General features: G+C 34.6%; 1 protein-coding gene across 1 annotated transcript in view; it reads left to right on the top strand.

Moving 5' to 3' along the window:
• The window catches only part of ptprdb (protein tyrosine phosphatase receptor type Db), a 78,299-nt gene that overhangs the window by 12,522 nt on the left and 39,209 nt on the right, over positions 1-26,568 (top strand). The window contains exons 2-12 of the mRNA XM_073843138.1: positions 3,445-3,584; positions 8,145-8,290; positions 8,512-8,653; positions 9,916-10,101; positions 15,970-15,987; positions 20,053-20,163; positions 20,374-20,385; positions 22,165-22,434; positions 24,318-24,899; positions 25,019-25,161; positions 25,244-25,385. Of these exons, the coding sequence (XP_073699239.1) occupies positions 3,497-3,584; positions 8,145-8,290; positions 8,512-8,653; positions 9,916-10,101; positions 15,970-15,987; positions 20,053-20,163; positions 20,374-20,385; positions 22,165-22,434; positions 24,318-24,899; positions 25,019-25,161; positions 25,244-25,385 (1,840 nt within the window). The 5' untranslated portion in view covers positions 3,445-3,496. The remainder of the gene's footprint in view (positions 1-3,444; positions 3,585-8,144; positions 8,291-8,511; positions 8,654-9,915; positions 10,102-15,969; positions 15,988-20,052; positions 20,164-20,373; positions 20,386-22,164; positions 22,435-24,317; positions 24,900-25,018; positions 25,162-25,243; positions 25,386-26,568) is intronic.

Here is a 26,568-nt window from a genome sequence, read left to right as displayed (position 1 = left end):
GTCCCATATTGTCAAAATCGAAATTTCCTGGTTTTTTCATGATAACTGAGGTCTAGGGACTATGTAACTACCATATGAGTTTCAAAACAGTCAATCCACAGTGAACTGCACACAGCCTGCTTAAAGTAGCTGTTCATTTTCAGGAGCCGCTGTGACCTCCGTACAGATGTGACGTCCGATCTACTCAGTCACCGCCTTCAGTCACCACCCCGAGCACCAACCACCGTCCCACCCTCCTTTTGTCAAACCCAGACAACATCGCGTCCATAACATTGCTAAGCAGCAACAACACGGAAACTAATCTAGAAAACCCTGTTCAGTCGATAGATGTCGAAACTACATCATTGCACAGGCTTCAGAACAACGTGAATATAAGAGACCAGTGGCAGTCAACTTCAGCCTCTTTCACACAGCGATTCCGGTAAATACACGGATAATGTGTCCCATGATTTGTTCCGGAGTTGTTTGATTTGGTTCATTCACAGTTGTTTTCCGGAATCTGTGCGTGCTTTACACACAACCCATAAAGACATGTGACGTTTGGATGTGAGATGTAATGCGACGCGTACGTTTCACTAAATTGAAACTAACCTGAACAAACTGTGCTTCAACGCTGATAGTGAGGAGCTGGCTCTGCCCGATCGCCGCTTCATTCCACTTTGCACGTATTTTTTTGTTGTGAAGAGTCGCATGATAACGTGCATCATCACTACAACACTGCCTTTATGGTTCTGGCTTTTGTTCACACAGCGCTCGTTCCCGTAATTTTCCAGAATCAGCGCGCATTGTGAAAGGGGCTTTACTAAAGCAACAGTTATGTAGCTTACTGCATTCGGTGTTTGAAAAAGAAAAAACATTAATGATCATTCTGAAATATCTTGTTGAGTATCAGTAGGCTAGGATCTCTCTATGGCTCTGGATTCAGCTACAATGATACATGACCTTAGTTACCTGTGATTGGCCTGGCTGTGCGTCACTCAGAAAACAACAGGCCAATCAGAAGAGCGGCTCATGAATATTAATTAGATGGGCCAAAATCGACCTGTTTTTGACAGAGCTCCTAAAAAGGAGCTGTAAAAATATATTGAGATGGATTTTGGCACTTATACCGCAAATATATGTTCTTAAGGACATCAACAACTAAAATAAACCTCCAGAAATGTGTACAATATGGGACCTTTAAAGTTTTTAACTTTAAAGGATTTAAAAAAAAATTTGATTAACTTCCAAAATAAAATTTTCCTTTCTTACTCACCCCCGTGTCATCTAAGATGTTCATGTCTTTCTTTATTCAGTCGAAAAGAAATTAATGTTTTTGAGGTAAACATTCCTGGATTGTTCTCCATATAGTGGACTTCAATGGGGATCAACAGGTTGAAGGTCCAATGCAACGTCAAAGGGCTCTACACGATCCCAGCCACAGAGTAACAGTCTTATGCAGCGTAACAATTGGTCATTTTATAAAATTTATATACTTTTACCCACAAATGCTCGTCTTGCACTAGCTCTAATCAAGTTAGTTTTTTTTCTCTGTGTAAAAAAGTAGAGTAGGACAAAAATCATTAAACATTGTTGTTTTACCTTTTTTAGTAAAGGGTGTTTGATTTTCTTTGCACATTCTCTTTGTAAACACTGTTGGTACGCCCACCTACGTCATGTGTGACCTTTCCAATGTGATTGTGTAATGAGTGTAGTCGAGCAAGTGCAAGTCAAGCATTTGTGGTTAAAAAGTATATACATGTTTTTTTTTTTTTTTTTTTCATTACATATGACCCTTATTCCTCTGCTGATTGTTTAGAGCTTTTTGAAGCTGCACTGAAACTGCAATTTGGACCTTCAACCTGTTGATCCCCATTGAAGTCCACTATATGGAGAAAAATCCTTGAATGTTTACCTTAGAAACCTTCATTTCTTTTCGACTGAAGAATGAAAGATACGAACATCTTGGATGACATGGGGGTGAAAAAATTATCAGGAAATTTTTGTTCTGGAGTGAACTAATCATTTAACACTTTTTTTTGCAAACTCAGCTGACAGCTTTAAAGGCACATTATGTAATTTTCGCAGCTAGAGAGCGCATATTCAAAACAAACAATGAAACAAAGGCGTAGTTTGATGACGTCGTGAGCTTCTATAATGCCACAGTTGACCGCTAACGCTTCTTCCAGTCATGTGTATGTGGGGTAAAACAGCACTGTTTTATTATACTAGATACATTTAAGTGTGTTGAAAGTTCTGTTATAATGCTACACTGTGCTTTCGTCACCTGTCTAATACAGCGCATAACAAAGCGTCTTTAGTGTTTTCATATTTTCTACAAAATAAAACCAAAAACCAAAGGTGTTTGACGTCATTGGCAGGTGGCACAATGACACGGTCCGTTATACTACTCAAATTCTTATTTCTCTGCATTTAAACATTCTTGGAAACATTTGGGAGTTTAAGTACACAAGAAAACATCAAAATACATAACGCTATTCATGTGGTTTTTGGAAATTTTAATTAAAAAATCATACATATTGTGCCTTTAAATTGTATGAAACGGCAGATTGTTGTAATGTGTATTGCCTAGAAATGTTAAGTACTAATCTCAAGGACAATATCCAAATATTCAAAGTAAATTTAATTGTTAGTTACATGAAAATCATTTATTTACCCTCACACAATTCTAAACACCACTGAAACCAATGATTGTTCAATCTGTATTGTCAGTTTTTCCTTTTTTTATTGAAACACAGAGATGTTTACAGACAAACTCCTGGCAGCTCTTTTCTGTAAAATGAAAGTGAATGGGGAGTCAAGCTTCAATACATGACCAAACAATCACTATAAAATTAATCCATACATAGTTTTGCATTATATGTAATCTATTCTGAAGCCATTTGATAGCTTTGTGTGAAAAATAGAGCTGTTATTCAAACATATTTCCCTCTGCTGTAGCTGTTAGTGTCATTCACATTTATACATTAAAAAATTATGCATTGAGCCCCATGGTGCCAGTTTTGATGTCAGTCACAACTGACCACGATGTACCTTAAAACTAGTGACACAAATTACAGCAAGATTTTAAGCATGTTGTATGGTGAGACTTTGAATATACAGTATTACCTTATTTTATGCTGCATAATTAATGTATGTAATATTTTTTGGATCTCCACAATCCCCTATTCAATTTCGAATAACATTAGAGTTTAAAAATGGTAACAGGATTTTCATTTTTGTGAACTATTCCTTTAATGCAAACTAGACTGCTGTCTGTCTGTGAAGGCTCTGTGTTAAATGATATGTTCACGAATTGATTGACCACTCAGTAATTTGTTATCTGATCCTCAGAGAAAGTCTTACACACCGAGTACTAATTGATTAATGCGATCGATTCACGGCGTGCTGCGGCCCGCACATGTGACTGACAGATATGTTTGCTTGTTCACATGTGTACTTTAGGTTATGAGTGCATTTACAGCTTGGTGATCCACATAGACAAGCCAATGAGAGGATGGCCAGAGGTCACATGATCTGCAGAAGCGCCCACCAGCCGGTACTACTGATTCTACTGAGCGTGCTCCAGCTGGCGCATACGCAAAGTGAGTACACAGACATCAAATACATATAAAAGAGGCTGAATCCTCTGAAACTCAGAACAATTGCTGGTTCTTTTCATGAAATGTGCTCTTCTCCACCAGTGCAAAGGATAAAGGCACACTTTAATGCAGCTTACAAAGTAGTGTGTAATTAAAAAATAAGGTTTTTTTGAACATGCTTAGCAATTTCATCATGCTAAACCAGTTGGATGGATTATAGTACTATCCTCCATTTGTTTCTCTCGCTGCACCAAATGTCCGGATCAGTGTTTACAAGACAACTGCGGCCTTCGCTGACTACGTAAAGAAATGACGTCAATATTTAATACATGGATTTTTAGCTTTTCGTTTGATGACCACGATAAAACATTAAAGAAGATAATCAGGCCGGCATTATGTTACTCTCTAGTAGAAGTGGAACGAAATACCTATTACAACATATTTGTATTTAATTTATTATAATTTTTTTTTATTAAACTAATTATTGAAAACATTTTATTGTTTTGGTCTTTGTAATGTTATTTTATAAAAATGTTAGAGTAGTTGCACTCCAGGGCTTTCTTTTGTAAGCCTTATCTGAGCCTTTGCAGATTGAAGCATGTAAAGTGAAGATGAAGAGATTTCATCACACAATCAGGGGTGATGACATAAACTCTTACCACGCACTCACTGCATTGTTCCGTTTGAACCTGAGCTAAGTCTTTAGACTTAGTTACACATGCCATTAGTTTAGAGCTGCTGGTCAGTGGGTTATAGAGCAGACTAATGTGACATCAACCTTAGATCGAGTGGATTAGAAACCACTGCATCAATCACACCGCTTATCTGCACTTTAAGAGTTAATTCACTCTGTCTTTTGTATTAACTGTAATGGAGTTTTAATGCAAAGCCTGATTTTCGAATAGGTATTATGATTTTACAACTCATAGTCAAATGTCATTTTGAACAAGGGATAACAGTGTGGTAATTATTTTAAACCTTGGCCTTACTTTTAAATGTAAATGATTCGTTCTTGCATGCAAAAACAGCTGGACAGAGTGAAATATATGAAGCGGCATAAAATGCAGGGGTTTTAAGGGCATTTTAATTTGCTCATGGCATGCGATGTTGATGCTAGCATGTTAAGTTACAGACCAGAACATTTGCCGTTCCAGCCAGTGATTGGTTTATGGAGAAAAAATAAAAATATTTATGAATATTTCTTACTATGATTTTTACTGTTATCACAAACAAACTGCAGTTAAATGCAGTATTTAGTACTGCATTATATATTGCAGTTCCTGAAAACATTTTGGTTAATAAGCCTTTTATAAAAAGCCTTAATAAACCATTATTACAGATCAAGTAGGCCGATAACGATATTTTGAACCGATATATATGTGGTGTAAAAATGAAAATTAATGTCAAAATTAACCCTCTGGGGCCTGAGGTGTTTTGGGGCCCTGAAGAAGTTTTGACATGCCCTGACATTTGTGCTTTTTTCAGTATCTTAAAAACATATGAATGGTTAAAGTCAGATTACATTGTAATCAGCACATATTGGGCTACAATAATATGCAAGCAACATTAATGTGCATGTTTGTGTTTTTGAGAAAACTATGTTTATGCGTGGTTATTGAAAATCTAAAGTTTTGAAGTCACTGAAATAAGGCCATGAAGCACATACAGGACATTTCTTTACAAGACTTTAGATAATTGGATGTCGTAGGCTAGAATTTTTTCAACCAAATGATGTGAAAATCATCTCGTTCACTCGTTCAGAGAAAACAATATATTGATTTAAATTTTATAAAACATGTTTTGTGATCGAAAGGGATTATTCATAGGTGTGGCAATGGCCCATGAATATTTAGCAATTCACACCTGAAAGACAAAAGGGCCCTCCCTAATGGCCCCATCAATGTCTGACTTGACTATAGCAGGTAAGGAAACAATGTAAGAAGATTCAGAGAATGGAGTTTTAGATTATTTTTATTTTATTTACTATCACTGTATAAACAAAACATACATAATGAAGGTCAAAGACACATTATTGAGCTCCCTCATCTTACCACACAGATGTGCACAGACTTTGTGGCATTTCTGAAAACTTCTTCTGAATTCTGTTCAACAAATGAAACAAATCTTACCTGCTATTTTGTGTGCCCTTGAAAAAATACAAAAAAAGTCAAAAACTTGTTTTACACTAGAATATCAGTGTAGTTGAACATCTCAAGTTTCTAGTGCTCTCAGAGGAAAACAGTTTGAAGGGACTCAAGGGAAAGAGGGCAGGATTCATCTTTTGAGCAGGTTTGAGATCACTACAAAAACAAAACAAACCAAAAATCATATCAGGATCATCTGTCAGAATACAGTCTATACTCTAGAATTTGTACTAATGTAAAAAAAAAGGACATGTAATATCTAAGAAACTAATAATTATCGTTTAGCACTATATTACTAATAAACGTGATGTAAACACACATTCAGTGTAAGCACTCATATTACTTTTACACTGTTATACAATAAAATAAATAAATAAAGTATGATTCTACATTCATAAAGATATCGTCATAAATGCATCTCACAGTCATAATCACATCGTTTTTCTAGAACATTATAAATATCCTGCCATTGTAAGAGATGCAATGCAATCAAACGTACTTCATAATGTTTCATTTGATAAAGTCAGGAATTTTAGTTTGGAATTAGTCTAACTAGTAAAATGTGTACATGTTTTGTCAAAGTAAATAACAGCGAAAGCTAGTAGGAAAATGAAAGTAAGACTTACTCATGTAAATGTCTCCTCCTGCTGGGTTTGCGTCGCATCGCGTCCTTCTTAGGATTGAGGTACATATAAGTCTTATTCCTCACAGCATGTCTTCATTCAGTAACAAACTGTAACCAAGATGAACTTGAAGTCATGTTGCTTTGTTGCGGTGATGTGGGAGTTTCCTCGCGTACAGACACTCCGGTCCTTGCCGCGCTTGTGGCACATGGCTAATTTGCATGGCAAAAGATTTCGCGATAGTGGGCGCGGTCACATTAGAGATAATTAGTTGGAACTGGATAGACTAGACATCTCCTTGGTTTCATATAGATTAATTTATCACAGATTATTTGTTTTTGATAAAACTTACTTTGTTTAAAAGCATAAATCTCAAGCTTTCAGTAGATACCACTTTTATGTTTGTGTGCTAAATATTCACCGTGTTTGAATGATATAAGTGACGCATTTCTAAAAGCAGTTCACGGAGACAGAGAAAACAGAAATCACCCTGTTTGTTTTCTTTATTCTAAATAAAAAAACACAACTTTCTGCTGTTCTTTTGAGTGTGCCCAAATAAAAGTACACGCTTTACAGTTTCCATTGATGTATATCTCTAATGTGTATGACTTAAACCGACAGAGCATTTTTAGTGTCTTTTGCGCTGATCTTAAAAAAAGTAGGTTGGTCACGCCGGCGTGACCGTCGGCCCCAGGGGGTTAAGAATAACAAGGGCTCTGACAAAAACTTTCTTTAAATGCTTATAAATTATTTTATTGGCAGATCGATTTTAAAAAGTAACCGATACCGATAACCATAAAAATGCTTAATATTGGCTCTGATAATGGGCCAGGCCGATAATCGGTCGACCCCTAATAGTTTATTATTTCTTTATGGCGAGCATTTTTATCAGAATTTTGGTTTGTTTTATTGTAGTATTTAAAATGACTAATTTTAGTTTTTGTGTTTTATTTTTACATTTAGACACAATAGTATAGAAATGTAGTATTACGTACAGTGTGAAAATAATTATCAACTTACAGTAAGTTACAGGTAGAATTCAAAAACTAACAAGTGCCAAATACAGGTAGAAATTTCTTGCCAGCTGACCCATGAAGTTTTAGGAGCTGCAATACTAAATGCTGCATTTTTTTTTTTTTTTGCTTTATTTAAAATGATAGAATTCGTAATTCGTTTTTTTTTTTATATTTATTTATTCATTTATTTATTTAAACATAGTAGTATGGATTTTTAATATTGGGTACAACATGAAAATATTTATCAGCATAACTGTCATATGTATATATATATACATATGTATATATATATATTTAATATTGCAGTTTCTAAAACATGGTTAATAGGGGTTGACCTATATATATGTTTTTCTGGGCCGATACCAATTATTACAGATCAAGTAGACCGATATTTCAAACCGATATATATATATATATATATATATAATTTAAATGTAAAAATTAAGAATAAGAAGGGCTCTGACAAAAACTTTCTTTAAATGCATTTAAATTATTTTATCGGCAAATCGGTTTTAAAAAATGACGGATACTGCTCACCATAAAAATGCTTAATATCGACCCATGAAGTTTGAGGAGCTTCTATGTATATATTCATTAAGTAAATAAATTTTATTTAGTGTATCTGGTGCTTGTTAATTTGAAATTCTGCCTGTAAACTACTCTAGTTGAGAAGTTCATTCTGGAGACTTTAAATAGTAAAGGTTTTCCGATGCTCAAGACAGTTTTGGCCTCAACTGAGTCATAATGGTTTTGTTAAACACTCTCTGTCTTTATCTGCAGATCCTCCTCAGTTCACTCGGACACCTGTTGATCAGATAGGAGTCCAGGGGGGTGTGGCCTCCTTCGTATGTCAAGCCACAGGAGATCCACAGCCTAAAATTACATGGAGCAGAAAAGGCAAAAAAGTTACCAACCAGAGATTCGAGGTAAACACACCTCAACTGAACAAACACAAGCCACAGAGACAGCTTGCTTACACATTCACTGCAAGCAGTGAAACAAGGTTGTAACACTACTAAAGTGAGATTCCCACAGTACACTTTCCGTACACTTCACACATTTTCCCTGGCTCAAAGGATGCCATACACATGCTCTATAAAGCTATTCAGGGAGTTACTAACACATTTGTCTCTGTGTCTATGTGTAGGTGATAGAATTTGAGGATGGTTCAGGGTCTGTGTTGCGAGTGCAGCCGCTGCGGACCCCCCGTGATGAGGCTGTGTATGAATGTGTGGCATCTAACGAAGCAGGAGAGATCAGTGCCTCCACACGTCTTAGTGTTCTCCGCGGTAGGTGCAGATCTGACTGGAAGCTTCATAAAGAGTTTGCTCTAACTTGGAAATATGAAGTGCATTTTTGTCAAGCTTGCTTAAAACATGGCATCTCTGAGTTATTTTTAGAGATGCACTGACATAGAATTTCTTGGAAATACTAATTAGAAGATAATCGTTTTCATTCAATGACTAATAACCAATATAATGAATCTACTGTATACAATTTGGTTGATATTAGTATTCTAATTAATATATTTTCAGTAATATCTTAAATTGAAATAATATATTGATATTTACATAATAATACATTTTATTTATTTATATTAAAATAGAAAAACATTATTTTAAATTGTAATAATTTTAATTTCACAATATGTTTGAACACATAAATGCAGTTTTGGTGAGTAGATACATTAAAAAAAACTAAAACGTAATAAGTAAATAAAATAATTGTAATGTATTTCATAGTTTGAAAAATAATAGAATAATAAAAGAATTTTAGAAAACAAAATGAATCAAGTATATTATATTATTTGTTAATAACGTTAATAATTGAATTAATATATTTTCATTAATAGCTTTAATTGAAATAATACATTTATACTTATATAATAATACATTTTATTTATATTAAAATAGCAAATAATATTTTAAATTGTAATAATATTCACAATATAACTGTTACTTTATTTTCAGTCAAATAAATACAGTTTAAGAGTTAATAAGTTAATAAAATAATTGTATTTCATAATTTCTGAAATAATTTTAGAAAAAATGAATCAGTAAAAATATTGGTAATAACGTGTTTTAAAAATTGAATTAATATATTTTCATTAATATCTTTATTTTAAATAATACATTTACATAAAAAATGTGTAATAAATCATAATTTCTGATATAATTTTAGAAAATAAAATGAAACAGTAAAAATATTTTTTTTGGTGTTGTAATAATAAAATTAATATATATTTTCATGAATATCTTAAATTAAAATAACATTGTTGAAGCTAAAAATATATATATTTTCTTTAATTTGTAGTTTTTGGAAAATTTAAAATGGACTCAAGGATTTGTGCAATCCTTGTTATTTTCTAGTTTGTGGTCTATATACCTGTCTGAGCTGTTTTTCGTCTACAAGAATAGATCCTTAATGAAGACAAAAAAAAGTGATATTTTGCATAACATCTGCATAAGTTCACCTTCACGTTGTGAAGATCGAAGCCTCCATTGAAGGCAGAGGTGTGAGTTTAATGTTTGTTTGTATTTGTCTGTTTCAGAGGACCAGCTTCCCGCTGGTTTCCCGTCTATAGATATGGGCCCTCAGCTGAAGGTGGTGGAGCGTTCTCGCACTGCTACCATGCTGTGTGCAGCCAGCGGAACACCTGACCCTGAGATCACCTGGTTTAAAGATTTCCTTCCCATAGATACACACACTCATGGGCGCATCAAACAGCTACGCTCAGGTTTGTGTGCTCTGAAAGATTTAACACAGTCTCTGTGCTCCTATTCTCATTATTTGTTTAAAGGTGCACTTAGCAAATTTGTCTCATTCAAATGTTTTATGCATTTTACATGTTTTAAATGATATACGCTCACATGAGATGAAGAGTGATATTAGTAACTTAAAAATGTTTTATTCTACATGGTGGTTGCCATGTTGGGATCACAAGTTGAGTTTGCTTGTAACAACAAGTTACTAATATTAATGATATTATTAATAATAATAGGATAATATGTTTACTTCATATACATAACTAATTAGGGATGCACCAGTATTAATATTCTAGGGCTTTATGATTTCCGCGATGTGGAAAATGCAAACAGAATCACGTAATCCAGTCATATAAAATGCAATTTACTGTATAACTTATTATTAAGATTATTAGGAATATTTACCAGGAAAATTAACCAGAAAAATGTAAATACACAACACAGTATTTCTGGGGGGGGGGAATAAATAAATTATATTATATACAGTTGCAATCAAAATTATTCAACCCTCCAGAGACTGCAGTAGTTTACAAATACAAGCTTTTTTGAAGATCTAGGACTTAAAAAATGCATCTATAACCAATTACTGGCATATTAAAAGTGATAATATGTCAACATATAATGTAATATTTTTGAGTTCTAGGATTTTTTAATAACACAGCTATGTCATAATTATTCAACCCTTGTTTAACATTGCTGTTTTTTTAGTCACTTATTTGTATGGTGGGGAGCAAAATTGTCGTAAAACATAATTAAGCCTTTAGAAACTCTATTAGAAAACAAAATTAGCTTGAGCTGTTAAACATACATACAGTTAGCCCATGCTTTTTAGCCCAAGTTTTAGTAGCTAATGTGACAAAGTCAACACAGCTCTCACAAAAGCTATAGAGACGCTACAGAGAATAAATAATTTTATTACTTTAGAAAATCTAAGGCTATATGAAGATTTCCAAGGCATTAAAGGTTCCTAGAGACATAGCTGGCAGTCTTATTCGTTAGTTTAAAATGTGTTGTACCAGAAAACCTTTGAAGGTGTTGGTCATGGATTCTTTGAAGGATCCGGCCATTTTGGCAAGAATTATGATGCCTTGTGCAAAGACTGAAGCTGATGATCAATGGACTTTTCTGTAGGACAGTCATCCCAAAGTATACATCCAAAATTTACTTATGCTTGGTTCAGGGATCAGTTATGGAATGTACTTGAGTGGCCTGTTCAGTCTCCAGGTTTAATTTTCATTGAAAACATTTGGTTGAATTTGAAGCAAGCAGTGGCAAAGTGAAAACCAAAGATTATCAGTGATCTGAAAGCTTTTTCAGGCGAGGAATGGGCCAAGATTGCAGTAGAGAGGTGACAGAAGCTTCTAAGCACTTACAGGCAGCGTTTATTGGTGGTATTAAAGAATAAAACATTCTGCACCAAATTTGACTTTTAGGGGTTGAATAATTTTGAACATGAACATTTAGAGCCAATTAGATTTTTTTTTTTCTATTATTCATCAGCTCTAATAGTGTTCTGATGCCTTTGTTGAATTGTTTTTACAAAATTGTGTTCTCTGCAGCAAAATATCTTGCCGGTCAAGGGGGTTGAATAATTTCGATTGCAACTATATATATATATATATAATTAGTTAATTAGAGAAAATTTAATGAAACCATTAACATTTTATCCAGAAAATCAATGCAAACTGAATTTTGTAAAAATAAAACTGAATTTGAGGGGAGAAAAAAAGGATTTTATAGGGCCTTGAAATTTAATTTGTGTTAAACTTTTAATAAATGTAAAATTAAAATAAAAATGCTTATGATTTGAATTATTATTCGACATGCTTTTTAGTTTTAATTTAATTTAATTTTATATTTTTTAATTGAACCATTTAAATAAAGTCTAGAAAGATAAAAACATGAAAAACTGAATCCTGAAAATTTTCAAATTTTGAATCCTAAATTTGAAAAAATTAAATTGAATTTGGAAAAAAATTAAATGGATTAATGGGCCCTAAAATTCATACCTCTATGGTAATAGTTATTTTCATGTTGTGCCTAATATTAATATGATGTACTGTTTTGTTTGTAGTTACGAATATCAACTTTGTATAATATGAATAGTCATTTTTAGATTTTGTTTAAAGATTACGTTAAACAGTGTTATTAAATTAAGTGCTTTTAAATATTAACATTAAATATTAACGAGTGTTAGATAATGGTAGCTGTAATTTAAATGTTTAAAAAATAAGCAATCATAATTAAATATCTAATATCAACCAATGCGATATTGGATATTACCAAATGTAAAAAATTGTAATACTGGAGGATAATTGATGTAGTATTGATATAAAGTTTGAAGTTCGTTTTTTTTATTTAAAAATACTTTTGTCAGTAAAGAGTTGTTTTAATATTTCAAAGGATTTCCATTTCAAATAAATGCTGTTCTTTTGAGCTTTCTATTTAACAAAGAAAATATACATATTACTGTTTTTATAAAGAAATATTAAGCAGAACAACTGTTTTCAACATTATGATTATAGTAAGAAATTTATTGACTATAATAATTTCTTAAGCACCAATTCAGCATATTACAGTGATTTCTCAAGGATCATGTGACACTGATGCTAAAAAACCAGCTTTACATTTCAGAAAAAATAAATACATTTTAAAATATATTAAAATGTTTTTTTAAATTGTAGTAATATTTCACAATATTGCTGTTTTTACGGTATTTTCTTAAAATAATGCATTTGTGGTAAGTATAAGAGACTTTAAAATAATAAAAAACATGTCAAAGCCCAAACGTTCAAACGCGTATGTAGTGTATATTATGCATTGCTATATACTTCAGAAAAGATAATAATAGAAGTACCTCTAAACAGAAAAATAAACCAGAAAAATATAATATACATACACAAGACACATCATAACAGTGGGAAAAATCACTTGTCCAAACATGCAGTCACAAACCAAAACAGCCACGATTCCCATGCCGCAAACAGTGCACCTTTAAAGAAATCCTGTAGCCTAATATGCTTTCTCTCACACACACAGACAGTCTCAAACACACTGTTTTTGCTGTGCGAGAACCTCAAGTGATAAATGTGCTGTCTCTCTTTCTGTGTTTTAATCTACAGAGTCTTTTGGTAAGTGTGCTATTCTGAGGCACAACACACACTCACATGCTCAAGCACAAAACAAACAAACACGTAGTTACTGGTAAAGCGCATGATATATCTATACATTGTATCCCCCCTAACAGTATAGTCACCCTCTCTCCACGCACATAGTCAACACATAGTCACAGTCACGTCCAGTAGATGGTCCTCCTTACCTGAGCGCTGCCCCTCTAACGTGTGATACCGAGCCTCTCGCTTCCACTCTCACTTACGTTTTCTCGCTCCCTCCTTCACTGGCTCACTCTTTCACTTCTCCAAACGCTCACTGCCCTCGGCATTGGATCCTGCATCACTACCCCCTCACTTTTTCAGATCTTTCTCTTTCTCTCTTTCTTTCTGTCACTTTGTTGCCTAGATAGGTCTGAATGTCCTAATGCTGAATGTTACAGTGGCTTTTCACCCAAAACCGTGGCCTTTTTTGGCTTTCCTCTCTCTCTGGGCTCGAGTCTGCCTGTCTTAAGTCTCTGTGTTCTTTTCAATTCATTTCCCTAAGGATATTTTCTCTATTGCACTGGTTTTATGATCTGCTTTGCTAGAAAACGGAGGTGTCATCCAGAGGTTGTGCTACAAATAATCGTCAGCCGCCACTGACGGACTTGGTTGTAAATTTTCCGTCATGTTCTGTTGGTAAAATGGTAAAACACTTGGTATTTTTAATGTGACATTGATATCACAACATCTTTAGTGAAAAGAGCTTATTAGCAGCGGATTCTTGGCTTCTTTGGTTTTGTAATCTGGTCGTCTAGTTTAAAACAAACAATATTTAATGAATTATTCAACTGGACTCCATTTGCAATCGGTTGTTTTTCTCTCAAACCATTAATTACATTTTACAGGGGTGCTTTGAAACTTTTTTCCCTTTTTTCTTTATTTTTAATCCTTCTTTGCCACTTAGTATGAGAATGCTTAAAAAGGGTTTCTGAAACAGGGTTATATAATAGACCAGATGTACAAGGGTGTTTAGTGCCAAGTAAAAAAAAAAAAAGTCTAAAATTCAGAGATTAAAGTCATAATATTTTAAGAAAAAAGTCGAAAGATTTTGAGAATGAAGTCGTAGTTAGGAGAATAAAGTCGAATTTACAAGAATAAAGTCTAAATATTTAGAGAATAAAGTCCTATAAAGGCCCATTTAGTGGGCCAGCCACCAAATAATAGCAATAAGCTTTGTGCTCTGTCAGGTTTACAGCAAAATACAAACAATGTGTCTTGCAGTAATGTGTTTTTCACGGTCTTTAATGTGGCGGGACAGATCTCTGTATTCATGTGAATCAGTCGTCTTTTTCATTACAATGAGACATTCGTTTGATTTAAATTATACTGTCTACTCCGCAAAACATTTGTGGCATCCAATCTTTCATTCCTCACATGTATTTAATTAAAAACAACAATAAAATGTTATAAAGGTGAACTCCAACTCGTTAACATAAATTTTGTTCACTTTTCTGGGGTATATAAGTGACTATTCACAAGCTGTTTTATTCACTGTATAATGCAGTAAATGATTGGAAATAGTATTTAAGTCTTCCATTCATTATTTTGTGTTTGAGTTTGTGTTATTTTGTTCTTCGTTGCTTTTAATATAACGCAGCTCAGCTTTCAAATTCTGTATTTTGAGTTTTATCTCAAACTACAAATTCTAAATGTTTTTCCTGTTTGTTTCAAATTTACAGCATGATATAAACATGAAGGAACGTCAGAAGAAGAACAGTATTGCCTAATTTGATAAAACGAGTGTCTCACTGTAATTGGAAATTCACACGCCGCTTAAACATGCCGCTTAAACCGAGGCGAATACAGCGAATCTGTCATGCCTCATTAAAGAGTGTGAAAAACACATTATTGTATGAGACATTTAGTTTGTATTTCGCTTTAAAATTGGCAGATTTTAAAAACTGAAACGTTGTAATATCTTCTGGTTTGCATGTGCAAAAGGCTAGAATATACTCTCAAAATATTATAACTTATTGCGTAATTGCTACGAATTCATTCTCGTAATTTTGATTTTATTCTCGAAACAATTTCAACTTTATTCTCGGAACACTTTGATTTTATTTTAGTAATTTCTACATTATTCTCGAAATTTTATTCTCAAAATACTTTCACTTTATTCTTGTAATTGCAACTTTATTCTGGAAATATTTTGACTTTATTATAATATTTTGCCTATATTCTTGACTTTATACTATGACTTTAATCCCGTAATCGTAGGTTTTTTTTTTTTTTTTTTTACGTGGCACTAAAACGCTATCATAGCATAATAGACCAGATACCTTGTAGTAGTGAAAATTGAATTTAAAGCAGTTGTGATTGTTAAAATATTTGTAAATATATTATGCGTATAATAATAAAACAACTATGAGTATCTATGATCGTCAGTATTTGTAAAACAAGCTAAATGACGGAAAATTTCCAGTTCTTTTCAGTTAAGCCAACCTCTTTTGTCATCTCATGAAAATCCAACGTACACTTTGCACTTAAGACACGAAGAGTCTCCCTCCTCCCCTCTTTCTCTTTCTTGCACTCTTTTTTTTTTTGCTGTTTCTATTTTATCCCTCTATCTTTCTGTTTTCTTTCTCTGTATCTTTTTTTCGCTCTCTCTCTTTTTCTCATTCTCCCTCGCTGCACTAACTCGTCTTCTCTTTAATCTCCCATCTGCTTTCATTCTCACACATCCAGGGGGTACACCTATCCGAGGTAAGAGACTAAAGCAACCCACCACATCTATCCTCGCCTTACCGCTCTCTTTCTTTCTTCCTCTTCCCCTTCCTTTCCTCTCTCTTTCCATCTCTCTCTCTCTCTGTCTTTCTCGTTCTCTCTGTTTGACTAACCGTGTCATTTTCAGAGACTGTTTATCATGATTAATGTTTGAGTTCTGTCTCCATGATAAAACGACCTCCCCTTTGCACAGTTCTTATCTCAATGTGTTATTTTCATGGTAAATTAAAATCAAATAGACATTCATTTCATGAGTTGATAAAAATCTCTAGAAATATCTACTAAAAATTAAAAAGGATTTACTTTAGTGGTTGTTCAGTGTGTCTATTGCAGTTTTCTTTCTTTTTTGAAACCGGAAGCTTAAGCAGGACATATTGAAAAGCTCATCCCTAAAACCTACGTAGGTGGTATTAGAGTGAGGGACATTCTTATTCTAGAGCATATTATTATTACTACCTGATCTCATGATGAAAACGTACCTGTGGGAGCTTTTTTACAAGATGCGAAATAAGTACCAATAAGTACATATTACTGCAGTTTCCAACAGAGATGAACACTGGAGGCGGTAAAACAGCGAACACTTGTAATCACTTTCGTACACAGTTATGATTATAGTGATCTATGTGTTTTGCTTTCTGGACGTAACAAGCTTGTTCAGTAGCTCAGCCGGCATGGAATTGGACTTAGGATGTGGAATCCTTGGGTACAAATCCTGTGAAAAACATGACTCACAATGAAAGAGCTGAAAGATGAGAGATCGTAAAACAAGCGAAACCGTTTTTGAGTTACATTCGTTTTTTTCCTAATATCGGGTAGGTTGAGGTGTAGTGCAGATTACATTATTTTAAAATGTCACAGACCATTAGAGTTATAGCGCCACTCAACGGACATTTCAAGTCAGAACTGCGGTGAGGTACAAAATCAACGTCACATAAAATGTACCATATGTACGTTCATCTCTTCCAGGAACAAAACAAAACTCTTTTAGTGCCACTTAGCGAACATTTCACATCGAATATGTCATGAAACATATGCATTTTGCGTTTTGTGAAAAAGTTCCCAATGGTACGTCTAGTTTTTGGTCTTCTGTCAATGAATTTCAAATGTGTATGCACTAGCACTTAAACTGCTTCAAAGCAAATAGCCATGGACTAAGAGCCACAAAATCAATTTTTATTTTTAGTCCCCCTCTAGTATCGAATGATTGCATCATTGCTTGAAAAAAAAATGATATAAATGCTATAATTTTTTAGATGAGGAACAGATAAGAGAGATGACTTGTGTTTTACAGCTAAATAATAGGAAAAGAGAAGAGACTAACTAAATTATCTTATATTATCTTGTATTGTGAAATATAGACCATTAAGTTCGCAATTTCAGTGACATGTTTTGCTGTCGCTGTTAAATGACAAAAAATACTGATATTTTTGTGAAATACTGTTGCTTGGCTCAAATTGAATCATTTTTCTTCTTTTGCTGTTTTTCTCACTCTCTTCTGATCCCTCTGTGGATCTTTTCACTTCTTTCTCCCTCTAATTAAACACCATTTCATTTTTCAGCTAGAAATTTCTTCTTGGATAATAAACGAGGCTATTTTTAATTTTTTTTTATCTTGTCTTTTTAATGAAGGCTTTTTAGAATCTGCTCAACATGCAGTCTGTGTCTCTTTTTGGAGTCATTTCTGTCTGTTTGTGTCTATATCTAACTATTAATATTGTGTTGAAAGAGGCTGATTGTTTTTTTTTTTTTCTCTTTGGCAAGGTTACTTGTTTGACTGTTTTGAGATATTAAGGCAATATGTGATTTATTTTATTCTTGAAAAGTTGTTCTCTGAGAGTTGTCGATACTGTAATGATTGTTATTAGTGCTGGGCGATATACCGGTAAAAAAGGTAAACAGGTTTGAATTAAGCACACATTATGAATTTTTGAATTCAAATTCAGTGGCTAAGCCACTTGAGAGGAATTGAGAGGAAATCGCTGTTAACTGCATACACTTCTGACTAATGGTTAAAGAACTATTAATTACACACAACTAATTCTTTTACTGTAAAGGGCCATTAACAGAAGCCAGAGATGTTGAAGACGAATACAAAGAAGAAAATACTGTAGCAGATGCATAAAATATTGGAGGAAAATCCTAAATACTGAGCTGGTGGTTTATATGAATGTGTCTATAAGGGGAACTGACTGACTTTAGAAAAGTTTAAATGGTATTTTATAGGGCTGCCCTCCACTAAATATTTTTCTGGTCGACTAGTAGTCATTCATATTAAGCATTAGTCGACTTTTAGTTGCATGTTTATTAATAAACCATATTAATCATAATAATGCGCCTTTAATTGCCTACATAACCTGATAAGCGCTCAAGCGCACGCAATAAAAGCATGACACAGCGCACTGGCAGATATAATAATTATGAATGTGTCAGGGAAAAACAGCAAGGAGACTGCATCAACATTTTAATAATTTATTGATCAGCTAGCGCTTTCTTTGTTTTCGGCTTAAGAGATAATGTCGGCAACACTGACTCGTCATCTCCGCAGTAGTGATACGCCTGTATGCATGTTTCATACGGATTACATAATCTGAGAATATTTGTTTTCTATTTGAATGGGTTATTTTAAAAGTAGACATTTAACTCTCTGTAGAGTCTATAGAGTCTAACTCTCTCTATATATTTTTCATGTCTGTAAGGCAAGTATACACAGAGTTTTGAAGTTTCGGGCTCAAGTTCACAGAGAACGAGACGGCAGAAAGCGCATCCTGTTTGCTTTCATTATTTTACAAAAGCGCCAATTTTTGTTGTTATTCTGAGTTTACAGACTCGAAAGATGTATTACTTTTATCTGTATGACCAGAAATGACAGAGTATTTTAAGAGCAAGTGACCGCACCGACGCCGCTATCGGTCATTTCATTAGTGCACATTTTTCAAGGTTAATATTAGATTGAGAGGCCACATAAAGTTGCTACTAAATACATCTTTCAGATGAAAAGCCATATTTGAGTTCGATGAATGAAAGGTGAGCGTTTGGATGTCCTGCCCGATGTATTATATTACCACATAGACCAGCCATTAACCATCTGTCTATCACAGACTGCGTGACTTGCCACTTCCTGTGAATTTTTTTTCTGCGACTAAGTGACTAATACAATTTTGTCAACTAATGGTTAGTCATCTATTAGAGGGCAGCCCTAGTATTTCTTTGCATCTTATGTCCATATAATGCATATTAATGTAGTATTTAAAAGTGCAGCCCTGCTTTGTTTACAGCGGCAACCAAGGAAACACTGTATTGCCACTGTTCCATAAGCGCCACCTGCTGGCAAAGAGTGAATTTGCGTTCTCATTCAGCTGTTTCTGGTTCATGAGGATATGTTTTATGTAGCATTAATTCACAAATCTAAGGTATGACCATTTTGTTTTTGCTTTAAATTCTGAAATCATACAATCTAATTTACATCAAAAACTGCTCATACTATATGTAGCATTTTTGTTTGGATCGTGATTAAAACACAGTGGTTCTGCAACTTTCATGCATTCTGATTCATACAAAGGTACAGTCAAAAAGGAAGAACTGTGATAAACCGTGAAACCTCCAGAATCCTAAAAAAAACCTGTGATACAGATTTTTGCTCAAACCGCCCAGCACTAATTAAACTGTTTATATTCAGTTATGCTGTTTTACTCTGTCATTTTGTGCTGATATTTACATGCAAACCAGTTTTTGTGGTGTTGGCATGAGTTACAGTTAACAAAATGTTTCAGGTTCAGTACAAATTAAGCTCTGTGGAAGTGGGAATGTGTTGTGCTGGGATAGACTGTAAAATGCATACTATAGAAATGATTGCTACTGTGTAAGGCATGACACTAGCATGACAGAATTGCTTACTAACTTTGAAAAAAGTATATGCCTGTCGATAGAGCTTAACTTGTACACAACCCAGAACATTTCTTCCAAAGGACTGGGCTGGTGACAAAGTCTGTGCTTGTGTTGTCATGTTGTAAATGTATATGCTTTTATATGTGCATATGTATCCAGGTGCACTTCAGATTGATCAGAGTGAAGAAACTGATCAGGGTAAATACGAATGTGTCGCAACCAACAGCGAAGGAACGCGCTACTCAACACCAGCTAACCTTTACGTCAGAGGTACAGCTTTGTGTTTCTTATTTGAATGCTGTAGAATTAGACAAAAAACCCTGTAACTAACACATTTTATGAGTAGATATATGTCAAAGCGAATTTGTGTAGTCTGATCTGTCTTGCTCTTCTTAGATCATCTCCTCTTACAGTACCTTAGATATGTTGTCATTATTTTTTTTTTCTTGCCTCATTTCTCTCTGCCGGACTCCTCTATAGAGTTAAGAGATGGTAAGTGCTCTTCCTCTCATACCAATGCTTCTTACTCTAATCTAAGTCTCAGACCCTCACATCCGCATAATCCTTCCCCTCCACTGGGATTCCCTCCCTCCGGACAGTCTAACTCACTTTCCAGATCCTAATACTGCATATGTCATTTGACACTAATCCGCCATATTTCACCTGATCCTACTTAACCGCATTCCATAACATCATGCTAATAGCATATGATATCGTAGTAATGCCATGTACTCATATGAACTTGTGTCCATCTGAACCAAAAAACTACAATTGAATTCATACATTCATCATAGGTTATTTGGTCGTTTATGTTATAGAATACTGTGACGTTACAGTATTATTTTTTTCTGTGTTTTCACAATTGATAAGCAGGGGAGAAAAGCAAAGGAAGTTCGCAAGGAAATAAAAGATACAGTAGATGTACAATGAATAATATAATATATAATTTATTTCATAGCGTCCTAATGCAATTACAAGAAAGCATCTATAACATAGGACTATAAAAAATATGTAAATATTACTAAAGAAATATTACCCGTAAATGTAAGGTTCCAGTTGTTAATATTATAATACATTAGTTAACGTGAACAATGAAAATATATGAAATATACAATGAAATATACTCAATAACACATTTATTACTCTCAGTTTAATATTGTTTAATAATCATGAGATAACACGAACTAATAATTCATTTTTTTAATATGAATGTGATTTAGAGTATACAGTTGAGGTCAAACGTTTACATACACCTTGCAGAATTAGCTAAATGTTAATTATTTTACCAAAATAATACAAGGGATCAAACAAAATGCATGTTATTTTTGTTTAGTACTGATCTGAATAAGATATTTCACATTTAAGACATACATATAGTAAATGTTAGTTGCATTTATAAAAATGACCCCATTCAAAAGTTTACATACGCTTGATTTTTGTATGTAGAAACGATGAGAGCCAGGGGTGGAAACTTTATCAGGATAAATTTAACTTGTTTTGTCTTCTAGGAAACATGTAAGAATATTCTATACCTTAAAAAAGGGCAGTACTAAATGAAAGAAATGATATTTAGGCAAAATAAGAAAAATGTCCTCATTTTCATTCTGATCATAAGTTTTCACCCCTCGGCTCTTAATACATGGTTTTTCCTTCTGGAGCGTCAGTGAGTGTTTGAACCTTCTGTAATAGTTGCAAATGAGTCCCTCAGTTGTCCTTAGTGTGAAAAGATAGATCTCAAAATCATACAGTCATTGTTGGAAAGGGTTCAAATACACAAAAATGCTGAAAAACCAAAGAATCTGTGGGACCTGAAGGATTTTGCTGAAGAAAATTCGTCATGGCTAATTTGTAACAAAATTTGCCTTGTTTGTACTCCACCAACTTGTATAATGTATATTTTTTAACACTGATACATTTGCTTTGACATAAAAATAATCTTACTTGCCATGTACACTATGTATTTTGACGTGCCAAAAACGTTAGCTTAAAAAATGTGTATCACTTTTCTTATGCGCACCTCTTGGTCACAGGCGGCTGTGTTTGATGGGTCCTTTCTAATTATATAGTCACGTCCCAAAAATTATTCATAGTCTGGGACATTAAAGAGGAGACGCAGTCACATCTTATCCCACTCTTCACCACAACACAGATTGATAACCTGCAGCGTAAAACATCTTGAGGGCGTATCTTATTAGGCGCAGTGCTCTCTGTAGCATTAATAATGTCTTTAGCATGAGTTAATAAATGGCTCACTGTCTTTCACACCCTCAGTGCGTCGCATCCCTCCTCGCTTCTCAGTGCCACCGATGGATTATGAGATCATGCCGGGAGGAAGTGTGAATATCTCCTGTCAGGCAGTGGGCGTTCCCATGCCATATGTCAAATGGATGCTGGGAGCAGAGGATTTGACTCCAGAAGATGACATGCCTATTGGGCGGAATGTTTTAGAGCTCACAGATGTACGCCAGTCTGCCAACTACACATGTGTGGCCATGTCGACTCTCGGAGTTATCGAAACGGTTGCCCAGATCACAGTTAAAGGTACGCAGGAGTACTCTTTGAAGATGTTTATTGTTATTATAGAAAGAGAGACCATTTAGTTAGACAATATGTTCCTTGGGCAGAGCCAGTATTTAGGAAGCAGGGAGGCTGATGGTTGTTCCAAAGCCTAGTGAGCTGGCTTGCTGTTTAATGCCTGGCTAACTGAAATATGACCTCATAAATCAACGACTTGGATCACACTTCATAGGCAATAACTCATTGTGAGTGCAAACAAAATCAACATTTGTCACACATCCTTCACCATCTTATTATTTGTTGACTGAGCTTGTTTCAATGCACTGAGATTGCCTTCCCTGTAAAATGAAAGAAATTTGGCTATTGAATTCAGCCAAAAATAGTTTTTTGGGAGGCAATGTAATTGCTACTATTTGGAACAACCTTCACATTAGGTCTGCGATGCCTAAAAAGCTACCATATGTAATTATACTCAATGAAAATGATTAAAAAAAGATTTTTTAAATTTAGTTTTAGAAAGAAGCCTCATATGTTCACCATGGCTGCCTTTATTGGATTGAAAATTCAACAGTAAAACAGTTATATTGTGATTATTACCATTTAAAATAACTAATTTAATGTATATTATATAAAATGTGGAATTTTTATCAGCCGTTATTCCAGTCACATGATCCTTTAGAAATCATTATAATATGTTGATTTGATGCTCAACTTACATTCTTATTATTATGTTGTTATTATATTGAAAAGGGATAGTTCACCCATAAATTAAAAACTCTATCATTAAAGGGTTAGTTTACCCAAAAATGAAAATTAGCCTATTATTTACTCACCCTCCAGGCATCCTAGGTGTACATGACTTCCTTCTTTCAGACGAATCCAGTTGGAGTTTTATTCAAAATTATCCTGGCATGTTTTTGTTCAACAGTCTAAAACAAGTCCAATAAAGTGCATCCATCCATCAAGGCCCAGAAGGGCTTTTGTGTCTGAGCAGTTGGCACAAGCTAGATCGAAAAGATTATTACGTTTTAAATATGGATATTTTTCTTACAAAAATGCATCGATTTGCTACAGGGGGGCTTTATTAATCCTTGCACACAAAAAGTAAAATTAAGGTTAAACCACAGATGTCACATGGACTTTTTTAACAACGTCCTTACTACCGCTCTGGCCCTTTAGTGTGTCAGTTGCATTTGTTTCTATGCAGTGTCAGAAAGCTCTCAGATTTCATCAAAAATATTTTCATTTGTGTTCCGAACATAAATGAAGGTCTTATGGGTTTGAAATGACATAAGGGTGAGTAATTAAAGGGTTAGTTCACCCCAAAATTTTAATTCTGCCATTAATTACTCAACCTCATGTTGTTCCAAACCCGTAAGACATTGTTTGATCTTCGGAACACAAATTAAGATATTTTTTATCAAATCCAAGAGCTCTCTGACTCCTCACATAGACAGCAAGGGTCTTACCACATTCAAGGCACAGAAAAGTATCAAGATGATGATGAACATGCGTACACACGTTACACAGTAGAGAAGAACATGTGGAATAAAGTAGTTATTTTTGTTTTCTTTGCGCCAAAAAAAAAAAAAAAAACATTCTCGTAGCATCGTAAAATTACAGTTGAACCACTGTTGTCACAAGGACTACTTTGTCGATCATCTTGGTACTTTTCTGGACCTTAAACTTGGTACGACCCGTGGTACGTCTATGGGAGGGTCAGAAAACTAAAAATAAAAAGATATCTTGAATTGGGTTCTAACTTACATGTTTGAAACAACATGAAGGTGAGTAATGACAGAATTTTCATTTTCGGGTGAACTATCCCTTTAAGTTAAATATGGTTGTCTGATTAATCTTAATAGTACATTTCCCCAATTCATCCATCTCTTCCTTTAACTCCATAGCCCTTCCCAATCCTCCAGGAGCTCCAGTTATCATGGAGCGATCTGCCACCAGCATTACTCTAATGTGGGACAGTGGAAATCCACTACCTGTATCCTATTACATCATTCAGTATCGTCCCTCCTCCTCCACCGACCCCTTCAAAGAAATCGATGCCATAGCGACAACTCGTTACAGCGTGGGTGGACTCAGCCCCTACTCGCACTACCAATTTAAGGTCGTAGCGGTGAATTCAATTGGCCGTGGCTCACCGAGTCAGACCGTGGAAGCTCGCACGGCTGAACAGGCGCCTAGTTCCCCTCCTCGTCGTGTCAGAGGTCGGATGCTGAGTGGTTCCACGGCGATGGTGCAGTGGGAGGAGCCAGAAGAAGCCAACGGACAGGTGGTTGGTTACAGAGTGTATTACACATCCGATTCGTCACTGCCTGTGAGCCAGTGGGAGAAGGAAATGGTGCGAGGAGCCAATTTTTTGAACATCCGAGACCTGACACCAAACAAAACCTATTATATTAGAGTTCTCGCCTTCACTGCAGTGGGAGACGGACCTCTTTCCAGCGATCTGCACATCATTGCCAAGACGGGAGGTGTGCAGAATGTGAAGTTATGATTATTTCATAGATTGTAATATTGCAGCCTATTTTGTTTCTGTTGCATCATGCTCATCGTTCAAAAGCATCGTCTTTCTGCTTCCTCTCATTTCTAGTCCCGTCCCAGCCCACGGAACTGAAGGCAGAGGTGAAATCAGAGACCAGCATTCTTCTGTCGTGGATCCCCCCTGCTCACAGTGGTACTGATGCCATCACTGGCTATGAGCTCATTTACAGGCTTGGAGACCAGCCAGAGCAGGTACACAAAGGCACACACTTACAAAACATTTTCATTTGTTGTGTCTGGTTTATGCTAATTACTTTAAACCGCTGTCTTCCAGAAAATATCGTTTGATCCGAGCTCCAGTTATCTGCTGAAGAACCTGAAGCCGTTTTCCACCTACATATTTCAACTAGCAGCACGCAGTAAACACGGCCTGGGGGCATTCACCAGTGAAATCACCGTTCAGACTCCACAAACACGTATGTTCTGTGTAAAGCTTTTATAAAACACAAACACCTTTCTCCATGCTGAAAAGACCAAGTCTTTTAGATGGTGGTGTGCTAGCAGGCTTCTTAACTAACCTAACCAGCAAGATGTCCTTTAATCATCTCAGTTTCACCATAAGAATCATAATGGTTGACCAGCTAAATTTTTCAGCTTAATTCAGCTTTGTTTTTTCAACATGATCCACACTGGGGTTCAGAAAGCTAGAAACTGTAGCTTCCCAAATTCACAGCTTTTTTATTAAATGTATTTTCAAAGTAGTCTACATTCAAGCATCCTTTATTTAATTTAGCTAGCTAAAGTGCAAGTAAACTAAGTTTAAAGCTATTTAAGTGGCAATAGTAATTTCACATGTATTGTATAACCATCAGACAATATCATATTGAGCAACTGTTCTCAACATCTTTAATAGTAAGAAATGTTTCTGCAGTGTGACGGTGTTTTAGTGCCACGTTCAAAAATAAAAATCTAAGATTACAAGACAGAAGTCTTTTATTTTGAGAATAAAGTAGAAATTATGAGAATAAAGTCGAAATATTACAAGAATAAAGTCGAAATATTTTGAGAATAAAGTCAAAATTATGAGAAAAAAAGTCAAAATATTTAAAGAATATAGTCAAAATGTTTTAAGAATAATGTAAAAATTATGAAAATAAAGTCGAAACATTTTGAGAATAAAGTTAAAATTATGAGAATGAATTTGTAGCAATTACAAGATTAAAGTTATAATATTTTGAGAGTGTATTCTAGCCTTTTGCACATGCAAAAGTCCCAAATTGGGAGCACCGGGAGATATTCCAAAGTCTCAGCATTTAAAATCTGTTTTTTTTTATACAAATACAAAGAATATGTCTGTTACAATAATCTGTTTTTACGCTCTTTAATGTGGTGTGACAGATTGCTGTATTCGCCTCAGTTTAAGCAGCATGTGAATCAGTCATCTTTCTGATTACAATGAGACATTCGTTTTATTACATTAGGCTATACTGTTTTCTTCCCATTCTTTCTAATGTTCCTTGACATTTATATCCTGCTTTAAACTTGAAATAAAGAGGAAAAACACATTTATAGTTTGTATTTTATAATAAAACTGACAGAATTTAAAATCTGAGCTTTGTTATTTGGATTAAAAGCAACAAAGCGCAAAATTATTGCGAT

The sequence above is a fragment of the Garra rufa genome, chromosome 6, assembly GCF_049309525.1.
Source record: "Garra rufa chromosome 6, GarRuf1.0, whole genome shotgun sequence".
Lineage (NCBI taxonomy): Eukaryota > Metazoa > Chordata > Actinopteri > Cypriniformes > Cyprinidae > Garra > Garra rufa.
This window is presented reverse-complemented; position numbering and strand designations above follow the sequence as displayed.